This window comes from Prinia subflava, chromosome 1 (assembly GCF_021018805.1).
Source record: "Prinia subflava isolate CZ2003 ecotype Zambia chromosome 1, Cam_Psub_1.2, whole genome shotgun sequence".
Lineage (NCBI taxonomy): Eukaryota > Metazoa > Chordata > Aves > Passeriformes > Cisticolidae > Prinia > Prinia subflava.
In genome coordinates this window covers 121,952,390-121,971,653 of record NC_086247.1, presented here as the reverse complement: position 1 = coordinate 121,971,653, position 19,264 = coordinate 121,952,390, and the positions used below count along the sequence as shown (strand labels likewise).

The window sequence follows — 19,264 nt, the reverse complement described above, 5'->3', positions numbered from 1 at the left end:
CCTAGCCAGCCGCTTCTGTGATTCTAGAGAGCAAGAAAGGCCGCTCCAGCCGAGGAGCCCCAGGAAGGGCGACTCCGGCCTGGGGGCGCTTCGGGGGCGCTTCGCGCCCAGCCCCGGGCAGCGCCACCAGCCCGGGCAGCGCCACCAGCCCGGGCAGCGCCACCAGCCCGGGCAGCGTCTCATTGGTTCCGCAGTCCGACCGGCAGCCGGCTGCGCCAATGAGACGAGGGGGCGGCCCCGCCGCCGGCCAATGGCGGAGCGGCATAGCGGGCGGGGCGGGGCGCGGGCCGGAATGTGGCGGGCGCTGGCGGGGGCGCGGCGGCTCCTGCGGCCGATCGGGGCCGCGGCCGGGGGCTCCCCGCGGGCGGAGCCGCCAGCCCGGGTCCCGCCAGGTCGGGGCTGCGCGGCGGCGGGAGGCGGAGCCGGGCCCGGGGCGCTGGGGGCGGCGGAGCGGCGCCAGCCGGCAGGTAGGGCCCAGCCCGGGGCCGCGCTGCAGGGGTGCGCAGCGGGACCTTGAGCGGAGTGGGACGCCCGCGAAGAAGGGGCTGCCCGGCACGCGTGGAATGGCGCCTGCAGCTGCCGAGGATCCGCGCCGTGCCCAGTGCGCCGGGATCGGCCGAGCCCGGGGCACGGCAGCAGCACTGGGCCGGCATGGCCTCCGCGGCGGGGCTGGATAGTGAGGAGCCGGGGCCGTGGTGAGGGAGCCCGTGTGTAGATCTATGTGTGTAGATCCGTGCGTGAGGGAGCTGCTCCGTGCACGGGGCCGGCTTGTGGCTGTGGCAGTTCAGCAAAGCTCCCCTAGCCTGGATGTGACCGTGACGGTCAGTGCTTGGTCATGTTTAGGCCATCCGTTCTCCAGGCAGGCTCGGGAGGCTTCTCATGTGGCTGCCAGGCAAATATTTGACTTCTGTAACCGCTGTGCCTGGAGGAGCTGTGGCCGCTGCCAATTGTCAGGATGTGTGACCGCAGCGAAAAGTGGGAAGAGTGCCCTGAGCTGAACATTTACTGAGATCTGATCCAATTTCATAACCCCTTTCATGCATAGAATTGTAGCTATTGTTCCCTTGTTTGGCTTTTTCTTGATATTGGGGAATGTAAAGCTTGGCTTTGTACTGGTGCTCAGTCTGCACTAATATTCATTTTATAGTGGCAGACTTGCGTTGCTGACAGATTCAAATTATGCCTAAAGTGTGCATACAAGTTGCATCTACCTAATTAGGATAAATTAGAAATAAACTGATTTCATGGTGTGAACAGAACATAGTTTGTGTTAAAACAAATAAATAAAATAAAACTAATTTACTGTTTTGTAAGCTGGCTTCCTTAAACTGTTGAAGGACTAAAGCTTTGTCTACAATATCATAGTGCTCTGCATCAGATCAAGCTAGGGGAAAAGAAAAAAAAAAGTAGCATTACTCAGCCTACAGATAAAAAAAAGTCTTCACTCTACATCATGTCAGCTCCATTTTCAAAATATTGGTGGCTTCTGCTTAAGGTTCTAGAACAGTTTAATCACAATGTATTATTACAGATTGTTGAAAAGCATTGTTCTGAAATATTTTCAGTTTTGTCTGTTGTTTTAATAATATCTGTTGGGTACTTAGGTTTAAGTCATCTACATTGACAAGTGTGATGATATTACTGACTTTTAAATGGCAACAATCAGAAAGTTAGCAAAGTTAGCAAACCCCAAAATTTCATTCAGGTAACTGTTACATCTAGTGATAGTGTTGTTTACTGGAAGATTGCTTAGTTCTCAGTTGTGGTGGCTGTAAAAATAATTTTGAAAAATCTGTAGTTCATGTTCCATTGTCAGTATCAAACCAAACTCCACAGTGAGTGACTAGCTTAGGCTGTAATCCAGTTAGTTGTTATTTTATGGCTTTAAACGGTTTCTTTTTGCAATTAAAAAGAAAATTTGCCACTGTACTATTTTTTCCCTGTGCTCCAGATACTGTTCTTCCAAAGTTCAACATTGACTTGGTTGTAGCACTGCTGAGACAAGAAAATGCTAAAGATATCTGTGTCATCCAGCTATCTCCAGAAATAAAATACTGTGATTATTTTATAATTGTGAGTGGATTTTCAACACGGCATCTTCATGCAATGGCAAATTACATGCTGAAAATGGTAAGACAATTCCTGCTGCTCTTTCTGAGTTTTGGGAATGGTTTTAAATGTTGTGAAAGGATTTTCCCCAGGGTTGCATGTGTAAGGGTGTAACAGGTAGGATGAAACTGATGACAGTATGTCATTTAGTCCTGAATACATCTAGGAAGTAACTGTGGGTCTTTTCCTTTAGCAGTACTGCACAAAATATAGTTATTATGTTTTAGAAACAGACCTCTCTGTGGGTAGAACACTGAGAACATCACAGGTGGGTATTTAGAACATGAATGATGTGAGATGGTGATGATGATCTATGTCTACCTTTATTTTTGTCCAGCGAGCACCATTGCTATTCCCAGTCATTCAAAATAGCTTTATCTGACTGTTCTCAAACCCTGATCCTTAAAATTTCCACTTTCTCAGGTATATTGTAGGGCTGGAAGAAAAGTTGGCCTCTTAGGCACAGGATCTCCTCATGAGCTTTAAGCAAGCTGGTAAATTGTCACCCTGCTGTGCCTGTACTGCAGGAGAGGAGAAGCAGCAGCAGCCTTCCTTGCACAGAAATCCTCTGCTATTTGGCTTTAGAAGAAAGAGAACTTTTCAGTACAGAAATGGAGGTCAAAAGAAAATTACAGGTAGAGCTTAGAGATGTAGACCAAACTCAGGGAGGGAGAAACTTTCTTGCCTGAGAAGAGCCATGAACTGTTAGAAAGAGCAGCCTGAGGAATATGACCAGCCCCCATCTCAGTCAGCTGTCTGTACTCAGCCTGGAGTTCGCCTTCTCACCACCCACTTTCTTTCCCTTCCTGACCCTGTTTTTCCTTTCATTCTGGTTTTGCTTTCTTCCTCCCAGTCCCATTGGTTTCAACTGTGAGACTCATGGGGGGAAAGGAGAGTAGGAGAGATGGTTTAGCTCTTCAGGGCCTTTCTGAGCAGGTATGGGGAGTTTCTTGTGCTCTCCGCAGGAACTGGCGCATCTTTGCAAGGCAAAATTCTGCCTTAAGCTGGAAGTTGCATTAATGTGATTTGAGTATGCTAAATCAAAGTGCCTAAACTCTATTGCTTGTATAACTTGATAGTCTTAACAGTTTTTCATTTCCCCCAGACCAGGAAGGATCAGCGAGTACCACCTGCTCTACAAAAGCATGGCTAGGCTTCATGGCTGCACCCTCTGGTGGCTGTAAAAGCAGCAATTTTGCAAGGGCAGAGCCTCTTGGGAGATAATGGTGGTGTCCTCCTGGGCATCCTGAGAGGCTGGGAAGCCTGGTCAAGTACTTGGGGGTGGCTGAGTTCATCTAACTTTGAAAGTTTTTCTAGGTAAAAAGTAGCTGAAGCTTAAGATATAAAGCAGAGCAGGTACTCCAAAGTGCTGCCAGGTACTTGGCAAGCTTTAGTAGCCCATAACCCTTATGATTTACTCACAGTAAAACAAAGAGGTGCTCATGTGTAGCATGAGACCTTCCTGTTCTGCTGCCAGGAGTTGGTGAATGGCAAAGGCCCACATCCCCATCTGGTTTCATGTTGGAGGAAGAAGCTAACACTTGGCTGTGTTGTAATCTGTTCACTTCACACACCCTCTAAAGATGAGGCTTGGAAACTTGTAGCAACCTTTGCAACCTGATGATAGCTGATGGCAGTTCACACAGGGCTTTTTAGCATTTTGAGCAGACTGGTGAGTCTTTTGAAGATACCTCACAAGCCATCTTAAAGAAAGGGAGGCAGAACTGGTTCTGAGGTAACATTTTGAAAGTTTTCCACGCTGGTTTGCAAACTAGCATCATTACTCAGCAGCTAACGTTGTGTGGAACAACCAGGAACAGCTGCATTTTGTGATAATTGCATTCCCAGTGAAATGGGACTCATTTGCCAGCCAGCCGTGCTGGTACGTGTTGTTTTGTGTTCTGTATTCCATGGCAGAATGGACTGTTGGAGCCATTTCTATCTGTATTTCTTGTAGAGGAACAAGTAGGTTATGGCCAGATCTAAAAGTGACCATACTTCACCCTTGAGCTGTCAGGTTTCTCCAGCTCTGGTGGGTGCTTGGGTTCTTCGTGTGCTGGCTGGGGAGAGCTAAGCCTCTCAAGCTGGCATCTACAAAACCCACCACGGGGTGCATGGGGAACTTCCCACTTTCCCTGGCTGACCTTGTGCTGTCCTGCTTTGAGCTGCCCCCTCCCCTGTCCCAGGTGGAATTCCGTGTGCTGGTCCTGCTTCCCCCAGCTTGCAGCGAGTGTTGGGGATGTGCCCTCAAGAGGCAGGAGGCTGGTTTGAACGCCTTCCTCATGGCTGGGGATGAAACTTGTTTTTGCCCCAGTCCCTTCTGTCTGAGAAGAGAATAAGCTCAGCATCTCCATTTCTGCATCCTCCACCTGCCAGTGTGAACCACCAGTGGACAGTATGAGGAGTAAAACCTGGTGGTGTTGACAGCTGTAGGGACACAGTAACTGAAAGACTACTGTAAGCAGTTCTATTTAGTATTCATCTTGATAATACCTGCAAAATTCTTGGACAACTGTGTGGTAATCCAGAGCATTAGGATTTCAAATTTTCCAGCACTGCAAGCCTTTTTCTTTTGTCCAGACCCCAGGACCAACATGAAGTAATCTAACCCATTTAAGCTCTAAAACAACTCAGCAAAGTTAAGCTTCTCTGTTAACTTTAAGTGCTTCTTAAATAAATGCAGAAGACTTAATTTTCTGCCATTCTTTTTTTTTTTCTCAGTACAAGCATCTCAAAGAAGAAGGTGGTCCTCATACTCAGATTGAAGGAAAAGAGACAGATGACTGGCTGTGCATTGATTTTGGTAAATATTTGTGAATCTGAGAAAAACAGAGTTCTGCATTGAGCTCTTTGTTGACAGAAGCATCTCACCATGAACCCTGGTTGCAATGGAAAGTTCAGCAGTTCTCTGCTGTTTGGGAATTCCAATTGATGCTTGAACTGATTGAGATAAAAAATTATTTTCCATTAAATATCTTTGGCACTGACAAAAAACAGCAACTACTCTTCAGTGGCTAAAATAGGTCCTAATAAATTGAAGGTAACAATAGTGGGGAAAAAAAGCTACTTCAGTCAGTTTCCTCAGGTTTTGGTAATCCATGTTTGGGTAAATGGGGGCCCACTGTACACTGCCTTACTCGTGAACTGTTGAACAGACTTTGTCACTGTCCAGATCATACCATCACATGGGGTAAAATATTAGTACTAAGAAATTGAGTTTAGTTCTTTATTCTACAAGTGTGAAACTCTACACAAATATAAAAGACTGCATTGAAAAAGCAGTTTTCCTTCACTGCTACTTTTAGAATCTCACCCCCTGGCTTGGTGCTCTGATGTAAAAGATAAAAGCTTCACTTATGGATGAGTGAGGAGCACTGCAGCCACTGATGTTAAGCCTTGGTTACTTAACTATAATAATTATTGACAGTAATAAGTGAAAATCAATTGGAATTTAAGGGCATAACTACATAAAAGTGCATTAGACAAACACTGGAATTAACATTCTCTGCTATTGTTTGCACAGAATTAATGAAACCAGAAGAACTTACTACATCAAAATTTGAGCCTAGTTCATTGTAAAAATCATCTGAAGTATAAGCAACACACCTAGGAAAAATTACTTGGCTTTAGCAGAATGTTGACAGTACAAGAAAGTTGGAAATCCACCTGTCACCTTGGGGGACTCTTTCAAGTAAAATTCCTTTTGTATTTCTTCTGTCCTGTAGAAGTCATAATTTCTTTGGTTTGGAGTCTTGTGATAGTGTCTTATTTTTAAGTATTGTGTTTCATATCTTGTTACTGTAGTCTTGGAGTTTTTGGAAGGACTGATCAATTTTTAACACTGCCTGAGAACTGGAAGCAGCAGCTTAGGAAGGGGCCTTTATCAGCTGACACGTTGTATCTAGCCAAAAAGGGGGTGGAAGGCTTGAACTGTTTGCTCAGCTGAAGGTGTAATGGTGCTTTGCTGGTCCCAGAACTCACTGTGCATTTCTGTTGTGTGCAGGTAACATTGTGGTGCATTTCATGCTGCCAGAGACACGGGAAGTTTATGAGCTGGAGAAGCTGTGGACTCTCGGGCCCTACGATGACCAGTTAGCACAGATGACTCCACAGTCCCTACCAAAAGATTTCATATTTGGGCTGACTCCTAACACCAGTGATCATCTGGAGACAAGAACTTAAAGCAGCTACTGGATGGAAGGAGAATGAGCATGCCATAAGTCATACAGGCTTGAGAGCTGAGTAGTTAGTACAGTTGATCAGTGCAAACCAGTGGTTTTATTGGATGTGCCTAGGTAGAGTTCTGAACAAGCCAAAGTGAACAGAATCATAGAATCATTAAGACTGGAAAAAACCTCTAAGAGTCCAACCATGAAATGTCAAAGAAGAAATTGTATGAGAGCTTCCCAGGGGAGCCTCTGTCTTAGTGGAGTTTGCAGTGAGAGGAGCAGGGCAAAGACAGCTGCTTAAGCTGGAACTCATGCTCAGCCTCTAGAGTAATTGTTTTTCTAGTATCTTTGAAAGACACCCTGTAGTGGCAGTGGAAAACAGACTGGAGTCCTGCAAGGAAAAACTGAAATAGTACAGCTGCGATGACACTTCTTGTGTTAAGCCATTTGCTTCTGGTCACAATAAAGCAAATCATGGTCTGAAGGGGGGACAGAAGACAAACTAATGTTACTGAGAACATAAAAGCCAAGAGCAACAGTGACAAATAAATGTGCTTTGAGTTATCAGAACAGTAAATCAGTTTTCCAGCCAAGGCAAACCTGGTTTTAATAATAAAAACCTCAAACTAAAGTTCTTCAATTACTTGTTTTCATGTGAAAGGATTCAGCTCATTTTGCATGTGCAGTTGACTCCTCTCCTAGTTTTTCTCTCACTTTCTGAAAAGGGATACTGAGACAACACACTATGGCAGTGAAAACCTTCACCTCTTTGAAGTAGGGAAAAAAGGTCTATAGGAAGCCCTTGGTCACTGAGTATTACTTGCTGCTAATGGACTGTTCAGCACTTTCAGAAGTCACTGTTCAGTGTCTTGGCATGACTGATGCACAGTCAGATAACCACTTAAAGAACTTCCAGGTGGTAACCAATTTGTCTTTGTAAGACAAGATACTTTCCTGCACTACAGAACAGGGTTTTATCACTGGATTAGGATCTCTTCGTCCTGGAGAAGTTTACTCTGCACTGTATCAGTAAGCAGAAACAGGAGATCCTGAAGGCAATCGCCTTTTTCTCCCCACAGTCCCACAAATTACTGCAAACCCTGTCTGCATCTCTGCCCTGCACAGCAGTTTCTGTTTGTGTGAGCCTGGGTGTGTACTTGTAGCTGTGTTGTTCAGGAGGAAGTGTGTTTAAAAAAATCCAAACAAACCAAAACCTACTTCTCCCTCTGTTCCAGGTCATGTTTTCTTGCTGTGTCTAACCTCTGTTTTTTAATGAATGACTGCCTGCAAGTTCACCTGCTCTTTGATACAAGGCAGCAGATAGTTCTGCAATTAAGCAAAGGGTATTTTTGAAGTGTAATTAAACCATGCAGGTAAAAACATCTTTGCCCACAAAACAAATATTTTGTTGGGAAATACAACTGCAGAGAAAGGTTTTCAAAACGCTTCATGAGACTTCTTGAAAGTGATCACATGGGAGAAAGGTAACCTTGGCTGTCCTACAGCCTGATGGGTTCTAAATCAGGCATTTCCTCCTAGGAGGGATGCGTAGGAGTAACTTTGAGTCATTCCCTGAAACATTTGCCTTTTACTGCTGCTGTGGATAAGTAATATGTGATGAATAGAGGTAGGTTCAGCAAATATTACATCATTTTACAAACCTACATTTAGTAAGCAGAACCACATACAGTATCCTGTGTGGAAGAGCAGTAACAAAAGGACTACCCAGAAAAGAGCAGTAAGAGAGGGAACAGCTGTGTGAACAGGCTGGGACTCTGGGAGGTGAAAAAGGTTACTAGTCTGTAAGACAAGACAAAAAAATGAAAATAACAGAGGAGACAAAAGCCCAGGGAACGAACTTGGTCCTCATCCATTTAAAAGAAGCATTTCTAGTATCTGCTGACCTTCTACAACACCCCAACCATGTTACCTGCCAGCCTTGGTGAGACTATGGCCTGATAGTCCTAGGAGCTGGGACAGGAATTAACCCAGTCTGGAGGATCAGTACTGTGCAACATTAAAGCCCTTTTGGGAAAAAAAAACACTTGGGAAGGATTTCAGTTGGATAGATCAGATGGTTTCTGGGTAAAATAAAAATACCAAACAGCTTGTGCAATGAGACCGTAGATTCAGTGTTGAACAGGTACCTGTAGGTTTGGCTGTGTGAAGGATCCCGTGAGATGAACAGGAGAAGCCACTAAGTGAAACTTGTGTCATCATTTCTCTGATTTCCTGCTGCACTACATCTGAGTAACTTCATTTTCAAGCAGTGTATGTGTCCATCACTTGAGGTAACATCTGTTAGAGCCCAGCTTGAGTGCTTTCTCAACAGTTTTTCATGGTTAAGGATCCTACACCCTAGCACCGTATCAAGCCCAGGCTGTCTTGCACAGCACACATGCTCCATTTAATGGAAACCAATACATAGAGCGCATGCCTTGGAAATTGCAGCTTGAGAACAAAAGCTCTAGAGGGTTAGAAGCAAATAAAGATGTCATGATTAAGCAAATGCTTAAAACGGGTTGCGCTGTCACAAATGGACCAGCAGTAGAGAGCAAGGCTTGACTTGTTGCTCAAATGACAGGGTGCTGGTTCTGAGAAGAAAGCTCGATAGTGACGTGGAGAAATGAGCTTTGGGTGCCCTGTGAAATGCAATACTCTATGCAGTACCTTCCACAGACATAATGTCTTCAATTCCCTCTTTCTGCTAGTCGGTCCCAGGAATGAGCTGTGAAGTAGGAAGGTGAAGGAGTTTGGAAAACAAGCTGGGCTTCCCAGTTCTCTTTGAAAAGATACAGAATTGTGTCATTCATGATGCTCCTTCATTCCCCAACTCCTCCCTCTCACATGTAAGCAGTCAGTCAAACATCTGCTCTTATTTTTACTCCAAATAATGTTAACAAGGATCTAAGTGGAGAGGTGGTACCACCTCACTGGCAAGTGGTGTGTTTGGGTGGTCATGGTTGGGGTGAGAGCTTGCCAGCATGACTAGTTCTGCCTGTCCAAGTTTGTAGGGCCACACTGATGCTGATGACAAAGCTTCATCACTCCAAGACCACCATCACAGTAAGGATTGGGTAAAAAACTGCCTCCCCCCTCCCCCCACAAACTTCCTGCATTTCTGATCACCTTCATGTTTGCCCTGAAAGTCAGGACTTGTCAAGTCCACACTCCTTGCACAGCAAATGAGCCCAAGTGAATGGTGCATGGCAAACCATGAACCATAGGGGTTGTCCTACAGACTGTATGGCATTGTTAGATGGGAGGGAGAAGATGAATTACAAGCCACAGAAGTCACTGCTTGTTTTGGGAAGTGCAAACGTTGTAACCTGGCTGTCCTAGCAGCTATGGAATACCTGTGGGTTACTGCTCATCCTTATCCAGTTATTACGGACAGAAAACCAACTTGATCAAAGCACTGCAAATACTTGGGACAGTCTGTCCCTGTGCCTCATTACTTTAAAAAAACACCACACAACTTTATCTGATGATAGGAGTTAAACTCTTTATTCCATTCAGAGGCATCTGGCAAGTAGAGCTGCATTGGGGGGCACATTACAGATGAAAAATGATCCATACTTTCTGGATATTGAAATCATTTACAGTATTTACTTTCTAGCTATTCCCAAATACTCCAAATTACCAAGTCTCAATTGAAAAGAAAAACATGAGATACCATATTAAGTCTAGAAATTTAAGAGAGATGACAGTATTTAAATCAGCAGATGTAAATGCAGCGCCTATCTGTAAAGTAATTTTTAATGGAAAATAATGAAGTCAAATCCTTCTCAAATGTTAAGAAAGGAACGTCCAACTGACTTAAGCCTCAACAAAAATTAAAATGCTATGTACTTTCCATACTTCAGTAATTTTAAACTCATTGTAAGAAAAAAAATATCCTAAAGGCTAGATGAAGGTCACTGTCAAAAAAGGAAAAGAAACTCAATTTTCTTTGCTAAAACTACAACATAAGTTTGTGGTTTTTAAACCAATTAGTAAAGAAGAGATGCAGGAAAAACACTTCAGACCATTTTCAAAATTATCTAATCTGTACAACAATGATCTTTGGGAAAATTATCTAGTCTATGTAGTAATGCCTCTATTTCAACATGAACCTAAGAGGTAGATAACAAAATGATGAAACAAATGTTTTTGCTCGCTGTGCCCCTCAAATCAGTGCAGCATGGTGATTCTGATCATCTCATGCACAAAAAACATCACAAAAAAAGGTTCAGAGGTAATAGCATGGCTCTGTCGACCACACACACACAGGCGCGCACGCGCACACACACACACAGCAGTCTTTATGCACCATGTGTTGCCACATTTTTTTTTTCTTAAACTGAGGTAGACTGAAGTTTATTGTAGAAACTTGAATGTGTCACTATTACCACAATCATCATTCAAATTACATTTGGAAATTAAAAAATTTGGTAACTTTCCTGTTATCCCTGCCTTTTGACATTTTTTTGTTCTCCTCTAATGGTTGGTTGCAGAACGTGCATAAATCCTGCTGCATCTATTATAAGCCAGGCTAGAGAGGTTGTTGTTTTGTTTGTTTTTTTTTCTTGTAATCATTTTCAAACCTTCAAAGTGGCTTAGTGTGGCCCATAACAGCGGCTGGATATGTAAACTTAGCCTTTCATTATCTTTCAATGTGATCAAACACTGTTTGACCTTCCCCCATCGTGGTAACTGAAAGCAGTATGATGTGATCTGCAGACAGCAGAGACCCTCCTGGCCTCAAAAATGCTCTAGCAGATCAAGTGTTCTATCAAACTGAAGATGAAGCTTGCTCTTTGAACAAAATGGCAAAGTCCAAATGGGCTGCAAATGGTTAAATGTAGCATTATTAGGTAGTGATGGTCAAAGGCACAAAGGGTTCATGCATTCAATCAAGTAGCACAAAAAAAAAATTCAGCCTCTTGCAGCCTTCTAAATTTTTCCCCCAACCCCAGCCTCTTGCCATCACTTCCTTGTCCTGTTCCCAAAAAAGTACCGTCACAAACTTTTTCATCCCATCTTAAAAGAAAACTAAACGGCATTGCTGCTATCAGAATGTTGGCATCATTCACTATCTTTTGAACATTCATTAATTTTTTTTTAAACAAATGATGGTGTTGAAGCCCTCAGGAAATCTGAGGCTGTGTTTTTTTTACCCACCTTACTCCCATCAGCCAGCAGCTAGAAGTGCTCTACTATATTTTTCCCCGATAAGTCTGTAGTACTCCTGGCTGGTGGCTGATCAAATTTTAATTTTTTTTAAAAAAATAAAATGCTCAAGAACTATTAGCTTTATAAAGTATACAAAATACCAAAAAAAAAGCAAAAAAGGAACAATTTCTCATTGAGGTACTAAATGCCTGAGGTAGTTTAGTAAAATGCATATTTATCTTTTTATGCCCTGGCCAACACCATTCAACACTTCCCTTAGGTTATTCATGGCAGTGTTATGAAAAATGCAACCAAATTCTTTTTAAAAAATGCCACTTGTTTCAACATTGGGACTAACACTTAAACTCTTGTCAATACCCTTGCTCTAACCCTAGCCCACCCGCAATCCCACCCTCCAAATGTGTTTCTTCTTTTACAACTGGACTTATAAGAGCAATGCCTTTTCTTTTTTTTTTTTTTTGTTGGTTTTTTCTTTTCTTTTTTTTTAAACCAGTGAACTCAGAAGAGAAAGCTTCATTAAACCAAGTTCTAAAGTTGTTGGGGAATAATAAGAACAATAAAAAAGACTAACGAGTTTATGTTAAATTGTGAGAATAGAACAAAAGGGAAGTGAAGGGGTCCTTATTTTAAAGCTGGGTTTCAAAAGTTTGAGAGAGCCTAAAGAATACATTCTCAGAGACAGCGTTCAACGGTTGCCTGGTCCTCGAACAGGTGATTGGCTTGGTGGATCTTCTGCATAAAACTTCAACAGGTGCTCGCCACCTGTCTCTTTGTCACACAGTCTGTCTTTGGTCTGGCATCTGTCTCTGATGGGCCATTTCCTAAACCTTTATTTTCGTCTTGGCTGAGGCTGTCCGCTTTGCAATGTTTTTTGCTGTTGCTGCTGCCTTCTTACCTGAGCCAGTATTTCCTGAATTTTTCTCTGAGCAAGCTGAAGGACACAAAGAAGAAGAAACAACCCATCATGATGCCATGCTGCAGTGACTGCTGTTTACAACCAACAAGAGATGCTACTGGGATTAGAAAATCTGGAATTACTAAATTTCTAGTACTGACAAAACTACTTGTTAATTAAAATACACTTGAGATTAATCATGATGTACAACCTAAATTTTAATTTTTCTTCTCTTTTCCACCTATCACAACTACTTGCATAGTCAGTTTTCTCATATGTAATATAGAAAGCATGAGAATAGGAAGATGACTACTAATGTTGAGATTATTGAAGCTACAGCCTTCATTTTACTCCTCTGGAAATACTAATGTTTTGTAAGAATCACTGTGTTAATAAAGAGGGTACAAATTTTTTATACACTAGGGTAACCAGATGGTCAGGCTTACAGGACTTCCCATCTCCTTTCTGAACTACAAGTCACCTGCAGCAAAGTATCAAAAGGAATTAGTCTGAGTTAAGTGAAGGAAGGAATCTTGTGGTTCTTTTCTTTATGATATTAAATCAACAGTTTGGGCAATATGGATGAGTTACATATCTGGGTGTATTCTTTCCAGATACTATGGCATGGCTTGTGTCTCTGCTCCTTCTGAATTTCAGCCCAATCACAACTTGGGTTTTCTTTTGATTTGAAAGTTTGAGCAGTGGCAGAGCCTGCATAAATTGACAGAAGAATTTAAGGAGACTGTTCTGCATACGTAAACGTGCAGTATTGTTATGAATCTCTCTCACAGGCATAAGTAAAGTTTATTGCAGCAAGACAGCCAGAGAGGCCTGGCAAGCAGTGCTTTCTGTATCCTGAGCAAAAGTCTTCCATCCCCCTTGTCTCCTGCACGTGGCTATAAAAGAAAGACCATGGAAACATCAAGGAGATGAAGAAAAAGCATTGCAGTCCTCCTACCTGGCATGCATAGAAGTGACCAGTTATTTTCACAACCACCTGATCATTCTCATCAGGTGTCTGGTCACGAGGGACTACAACTTCTGCACTTGTCAAGTTTTGAAGCTCATTTACCTATAAACAGATAGTGGAAGTCAGAAAAGTTTAAACTCAAATGTTATACAACCGCTAAGCCTCAAAGATACCAACCATTGAAACATCCTCTAAGCTACATTTTTTAAAACCCCTCACTAACAGAAAGCATCTCTGTACAGCAGTGTGCACTCTGCAAGATAAGCCTCTTGAGTCTCAACATAAATTAGCACCAGGTCCTCTGGGTTTGTAAAAGTGTTTCAAAGACCAAACAAAACACACAGAAGTTGTTAGATACATGACGCTAAAAAAGCAAATAGATGCCACAGTATTTACAGTTGAGTTTAAAAGTGTAAGGTCAGAAAGTCATGTAATACAGGGAAGAAAAATGCCAGAGTATTTATACACTTTTCCTTCTAAAACCTACACAAGATGGAGAACTTGAGACTGAGCAGTAGAGAAGTTCTGTTTGTTCAAATTATTTTTGGCAGCTTATCAGGCTTCCATAGTGTTAAGTAAAGGTAAGGTTAGAGTCTTTGTCTCATTAGAACTAACTTTATTTTAGAAATGCTTTTCATTGTGTAATTAAAATTTTAGATTAATATCTTCTCAGACATGTTCATCCTTAAACCTTGTATCACTGCAAGTGATGGAAGAGGCCACATTGCCTCCTGACACTTGGTCTGAAGACCCTGTTGCACTCAGAATGGACACCCAAGACTGAACCATGTCTTTGCAAATATCATCTTGCTCCTGACTTAACACCACATGAAAATAGCTGAGCACCGGCAGCTTTTGAGGACTGAAAAATCTGCAATGTTATTTTATACAACAAACTGAAGCAAAGAAATGCCATGAATTTAACTGAAACAAAGATAGGAACACCTTTTGTGTAATATTGAGGTCTGAACATGTCTTAAATTCTTATCTCTTATTTAGAAATCAAATAAATAATTCTAAAATTGGCTTCAACTCCACAATAGTAGAAAAGACATTGTAAGAAGTACAGCTAAGAAAACACCTCCTGCTTTAATGTAACATCAAAGAATCAGTTTAGCTAAAAGTTTAAGCTTTATGTGTATATACACACTGAATATGAAACATAACTAAGAAAGACTAAGGGCTTTATTTCAGCTACTTACTGTTTTGCCTCCTTTACCAATAACTCTACCAGCAGCATAGGATGGCACTTTTATATGAGCCTCAAGTTTCACCTCTTCTTTAGGTCCAAAGAAATTTTCTTCTTTAAGTTTTCCATAGATTCTCCCTTGAGCCTGCAAAATTGCTTTCAGTTAGAGAATGTTCCTCTTGGAATCTAGTTAATGTCAAGAAATTCCACAGAAAGGAGAATTCTTAGTTCACAATCCTGACCAAGTATTTTCCCTAATAAATACACTATTTTTCTTAAACAAGTCTTTGTACCAAACTAGGAAGTACCAGTGTCCAATTTTAAAGATTGCTTGACAAACGAAGGAACCACACAGCAATTTAACAGAGATCATCATTATTCTGCTTTTCAGTAGAAATACTGCTTTATAAAGAAACTATCACATTTCTGTAGAGGTAAAGAGTGGTGGAGAGAAGAACTGTCAGGCAGAAGTTTCTTATTACACCCAGAAGCACAAAATGCAACTAATTGATTCATAAACCCATTCTTTTAAGGATGATAAACTAAAAAATCCACAACATCCCCAACAAGTTATGGGATAAAGACTCCAACTGGAACAACAACTTGCTTTTACAATCTATTACAACATATTGTTTATAAATAAATAAATTTGCATTTGCTCAAATTTCCAAAATAAAGAATCAAACTGCCCAGATCTAAATAGTACCATGGGAACAGTATTATTCCAACTAGCACACAGATCCTTTTTCTGGGAAACACACAAGTGCCAGATAAGAAGATAAATGTCCACTGAGACATTTACAAGGTTGTAAATTTGCTGATTTTTAAACATTTTTTTCCTTATTCACAGCCATTTATCAGTGAATTTGTGAGAAATGGTAACCAAATCTTCTACTCTGTGGCTTCTAGATGCTTCAAAAGAACATACATTACTGCCAAATCATAAAGAAAGGTGGGATGTGGACTTATTTTAAAAAAGACTGTAGATGGTCTTCCAACATCTCCAATTCTTCAGTTCTTGAAAAGGTCTTTAGGAAAGGAAACAACCTAACTGGGCTGCAAGCCCCTGCACAATAAAATGGTGGCTGAAATGTATTGTCTGCTCTAGATTCCACTTCACTTTCACATATCCCAGATTTAAGGCAACACAGCTATGCATGGATAGTTGTGTCACAGGGGTGCCTGAACTGTAGGGAGTGCTGCAGCAGAGGCTCTGAACAGGGGCATGTTCCCTTCCCATGGTCTTGCTAACAGCTAGCCCTGCACACTGCAACATCCTCAGGCTGCAGCAGCTGAGGAAGAAAGGGATGCAGCCACTGCAGCCACAGCAACATGAATCACAGACAGCAGAGCACAGCAGAGTAAGGAAAGAATGCCCAAGTCACGGGCTCTGGGATAACACTGCCTCTCCAAGAGCTCATTACTCCTCTGAGCAGCAGCTATTCCCTCTTCAAGTTGTTGAGCACCAGTTTACATTCTTGGTGTCCCAACAACCACTGTCCCAAGAGAGGAGACCCTTCGTATTCAGATTTAAGGAGAGCACTGATGAAGCATGGACCTGGCCGTGAGGCCAGCTTTGGGTTAGCAGTAGTGATAAAAGGAAGGACTGAGCTCTGCCCCTGCTCATCCCAGCCAAGAGAGCATTGCTCAAAGAGCAGCTAAAAGACTACAAGGTCTGAACCTGCAAAAAGCTGCAAGGGATAATCCCCTTCCTTCATAAGACCAGCATACTCTAGGAGCACTGGCTGTGCTACTACACTGATGCACCTTTGCAAGCAGAGCTCAAGTGTTAAGTAGTGACTGATTGATGCGGTTTTAACCTGTGTACGGGGTGCAGAACAGGGACACTTTCCTCCTTGCATGAGCCAGGTTGGAGAGAAGAGCTGCCAGAAGAACTCTATGGGACTCCCAGTTTATCCTGGAGAGGAAACCTGAGGACAAGCCTTTGCCTACATAAAAAGTCAGGATAAGGGATGCCTAAACTTCCTTTGGCATGCTACTCCCTGAGGGTAAGTCCATCCACATCTGATGAAAAGAAAGAGTAGCCAGTATCTGACCTTGTGCTGATCACAGACCATAAGAGCACCCAATATGTGAAACATCCCATGTGGCCAAGCCCACATGCACACAGAAAATATCAAGGAGACAGAGCTTCCAAGTGATGCTTTGCCTTCAATGGCATTTCAAATGCATATGGTAACTGAGCAACAATCCCAAATGTGTCTAAGTTTGTTATTACCACTGCAAAAGACCTGCCCTGATAATTTTCCAAAAATCCTAAAGGAATAATGAAACTAATATCCCTGAAGTTTGTGCACCTCCTTCTTGCAAGATGCCCTGAGGCAAAAATACAAAGTCAAGACTGAAAACAGGCAAGAAAATGATGCCAAGATACAAACTCTGCAGTGACTTTCTACCGCTCCAGGCCACATCTGTGATGATGCCAGGCTGCTGCACTGAGCTGCCTACATCACTCCTAGGACAGTCAACTCCTTTTGGGGTAACTATATTTATGCCTTGACATTTAAGGCATAAAGGCAGAAGGCCACTCTGGAACTTAATTTGAACACAGATGGGGTAATCAAGCATCTCCTTGTAGTTGTAGTGGAAATACAATCAGAAATCTTGCATTTATCTATAGAGCTACCCAAAAAGCATTTTCCATTTGGCACAGAACAGCAACCTGGGAAGGCTCAATTTCATCTTGCGAGCTTTGTTATTTTAATTAATCACAGAAAACTGTTGCACATACCAAGACAGATTAAAAGACTCAAGTCAAAGGTGCTTATAGATAGAAGAGACATTTAGGAATGTAATATGGCCATATTTTTATACTAGACTTGATTCCTGCTTACATGAAACACCCACGAATTTTCAGGTGACCAGAATGTGGCCTCTAATAGTACTGTATTACTCATATTCCTATGAGGCACCTTTCAGCAAAACCAAATCAACACTCAAGTGTTTACTAAAATTCTGAATAAAGTGTGCTTGGAACCAAGAGCTTTGCTTTCAATATTGTCCTTTAGGATCCAAAGGCCATTACATACTGACAAGTTTTTGTACGTTGTACCTTGAACTGAGCTTCTGGAGGTCCAGTGATGATAACCATTCTCAGCTTAGCATCTGGTCCTTCAGCAGGGGCAATCTGGAATGGATAAACATAGCTATTGGTAGCTGTCTTTTGAAGGAATAGTTTAAAGCCACCTCCTCCCCATTTCAGTCTCACATTCTGTTCAGCAGTGAAAAATTATTCATTACAGCAGCAGCATCACACTTCAGTCATGATGGGTTTGTTCTCTTTAAAGTGCATTAATTAGCTGTAATGAAATATGGAGAAACTGGCTAAACCACTGTGAACAAATTTACTTCTGAAAATTAAAGACACAGCTACTCAACCACACATGGCAGAACCCCACATGGCATTTTCATGTGGCTATGAGTGATGTAAGACATGTAGCCTCCAAAAAGACAAATCTGCTTAATAAACTGAGATTCTCATCCCTACCCACTAGCTTGAATAGTCTTTCTAACAAGTTCTGCTCATCAGCAAAAGCTTGCATCCATTCCTCTGAGAACAGAAGATCACTTTACTGTTGTAACTAATCAGATCCAAAACATTCCTCTATACTGGACAATGTGTGACCCAAATAAATATTAAGCTCCACCAGAGCTGAGACAGAGATGCCTGTAGGGTCTTTAGCAGTTCATGTCACCACAACAGTAAGATTTCTGTGGGTGCTGTTCTCAGACTCCAGTGGCATTGAATAATTCAAAGTAGCCTCTGACATTCCGAATGAATCTTTTGTTTATCACAACTGACATTTCCATTGTTGCATCTAGTATTACATAGCTGCTGTTGAATGAGCAATATATTAAACACTACAGAATTTCATCTCAGCTGTTGGCATAGGGATGTTACTCATGTTTAACAGCTGTAGTTTATTTCAGACAAATTACCAGTCACCAGGCTTCATTTTCACTAAAGAATTTTGGTAAGGAAAGTTTATAACATTATTCATACTGTACCCTAAGATGGAGAAGGCATTACATGCTAGTTATCTGGTTTGCATATCTATTTTTTATTACTTATTAATTCCAATTGGATATATCTAAAAATACATATTAATTTTAGAGCAGTACATTTATATGACATGACGTTGTGGTAAGAACAAGCACAGACCAAATCCATTCATTCATTGGAACAAGTATTTTAAGAGGGGTAAAGTTTGCAGGCACTTTTAGAGGCAGCTGACTGAACAGAGTTAGCCTGACCATTGTCATTCATGTGAAGTGGACAATTTTGTCTCTCAGACAGCTCTAGTTTTCTTAGCAAACACCAGCACCTTTTAGGAAAAATATTCCCATTAAGCCTCCATTACATCTTATGTGTGTCTAAATGTTCTGGGATGTATCTTGCTTTGATTTTATCCTAGAATATTCTGTTCTCACAAGCTGAGGTAAAACATGGCTGAGGGCTGCAAAACAAACATATACCAACTAACATTTCAATATCTGAAGAGGTAACCTAAGAGAATACTCAGTTAATTTTTCCTATCTGCCCTTGGAAAATGTAGTTATATACAAACAGTACACAAGTGGTGAATTTAACTTCTGAGATTGAACAACTTTACATTCCTAACCAGAAAACAACCAATCTTCTATATGCCAAGCCCCAAACTTTATACACCCAAACTCCATAAGGTTCAGCTTTCATCAGGAGGGGCTGTTCTGGAAGGAATTTATAACCAAGGAGG

At 41.8% G+C, this 19,264-nt stretch overlaps 2 protein-coding genes across 2 annotated transcripts in view; one reads left to right on the top strand and one right to left on the bottom strand.

Annotated features, from left to right (window-relative positions):
* The first annotated feature begins 235 nt into the window (after positions 1–235).
* On the top strand, positions 236–6,909 carry MALSU1 (mitochondrial assembly of ribosomal large subunit 1). Its single transcript, XM_063410556.1, has 4 exons — positions 236–467; positions 1,952–2,130; positions 4,831–4,912; positions 6,113–6,909. Exons 1-4 carry the CDS (start codon positions 251–253, stop codon positions 6,289–6,291), a joined length of 657 nt encoding a protein of 218 aa, XP_063266626.1. The 5' UTR covers positions 236–250; the 3' UTR covers positions 6,292–6,909.
* Positions 6,910–9,550: 2,641 nt separating this feature from the next.
* The window catches only part of IGF2BP3 (insulin like growth factor 2 mRNA binding protein 3), a 113,003-nt gene continuing 103,289 nt past the window's right edge, over positions 9,551–19,264 (bottom strand). Inside the window, exons 12-15 of the mRNA XM_063410569.1 lie at positions 17,581–17,655; positions 14,521–14,652; positions 13,307–13,420; positions 9,551–12,384 (exon numbers count right to left, since the gene is read on the bottom strand). Coding sequence (XP_063266639.1) covers positions 12,283–12,384; positions 13,307–13,420; positions 14,521–14,652; positions 17,581–17,655 — 423 coding nt within the window. The 3' untranslated portion in view covers positions 9,551–12,282. The remainder of the gene's footprint in view (positions 12,385–13,306; positions 13,421–14,520; positions 14,653–17,580; positions 17,656–19,264) is intronic.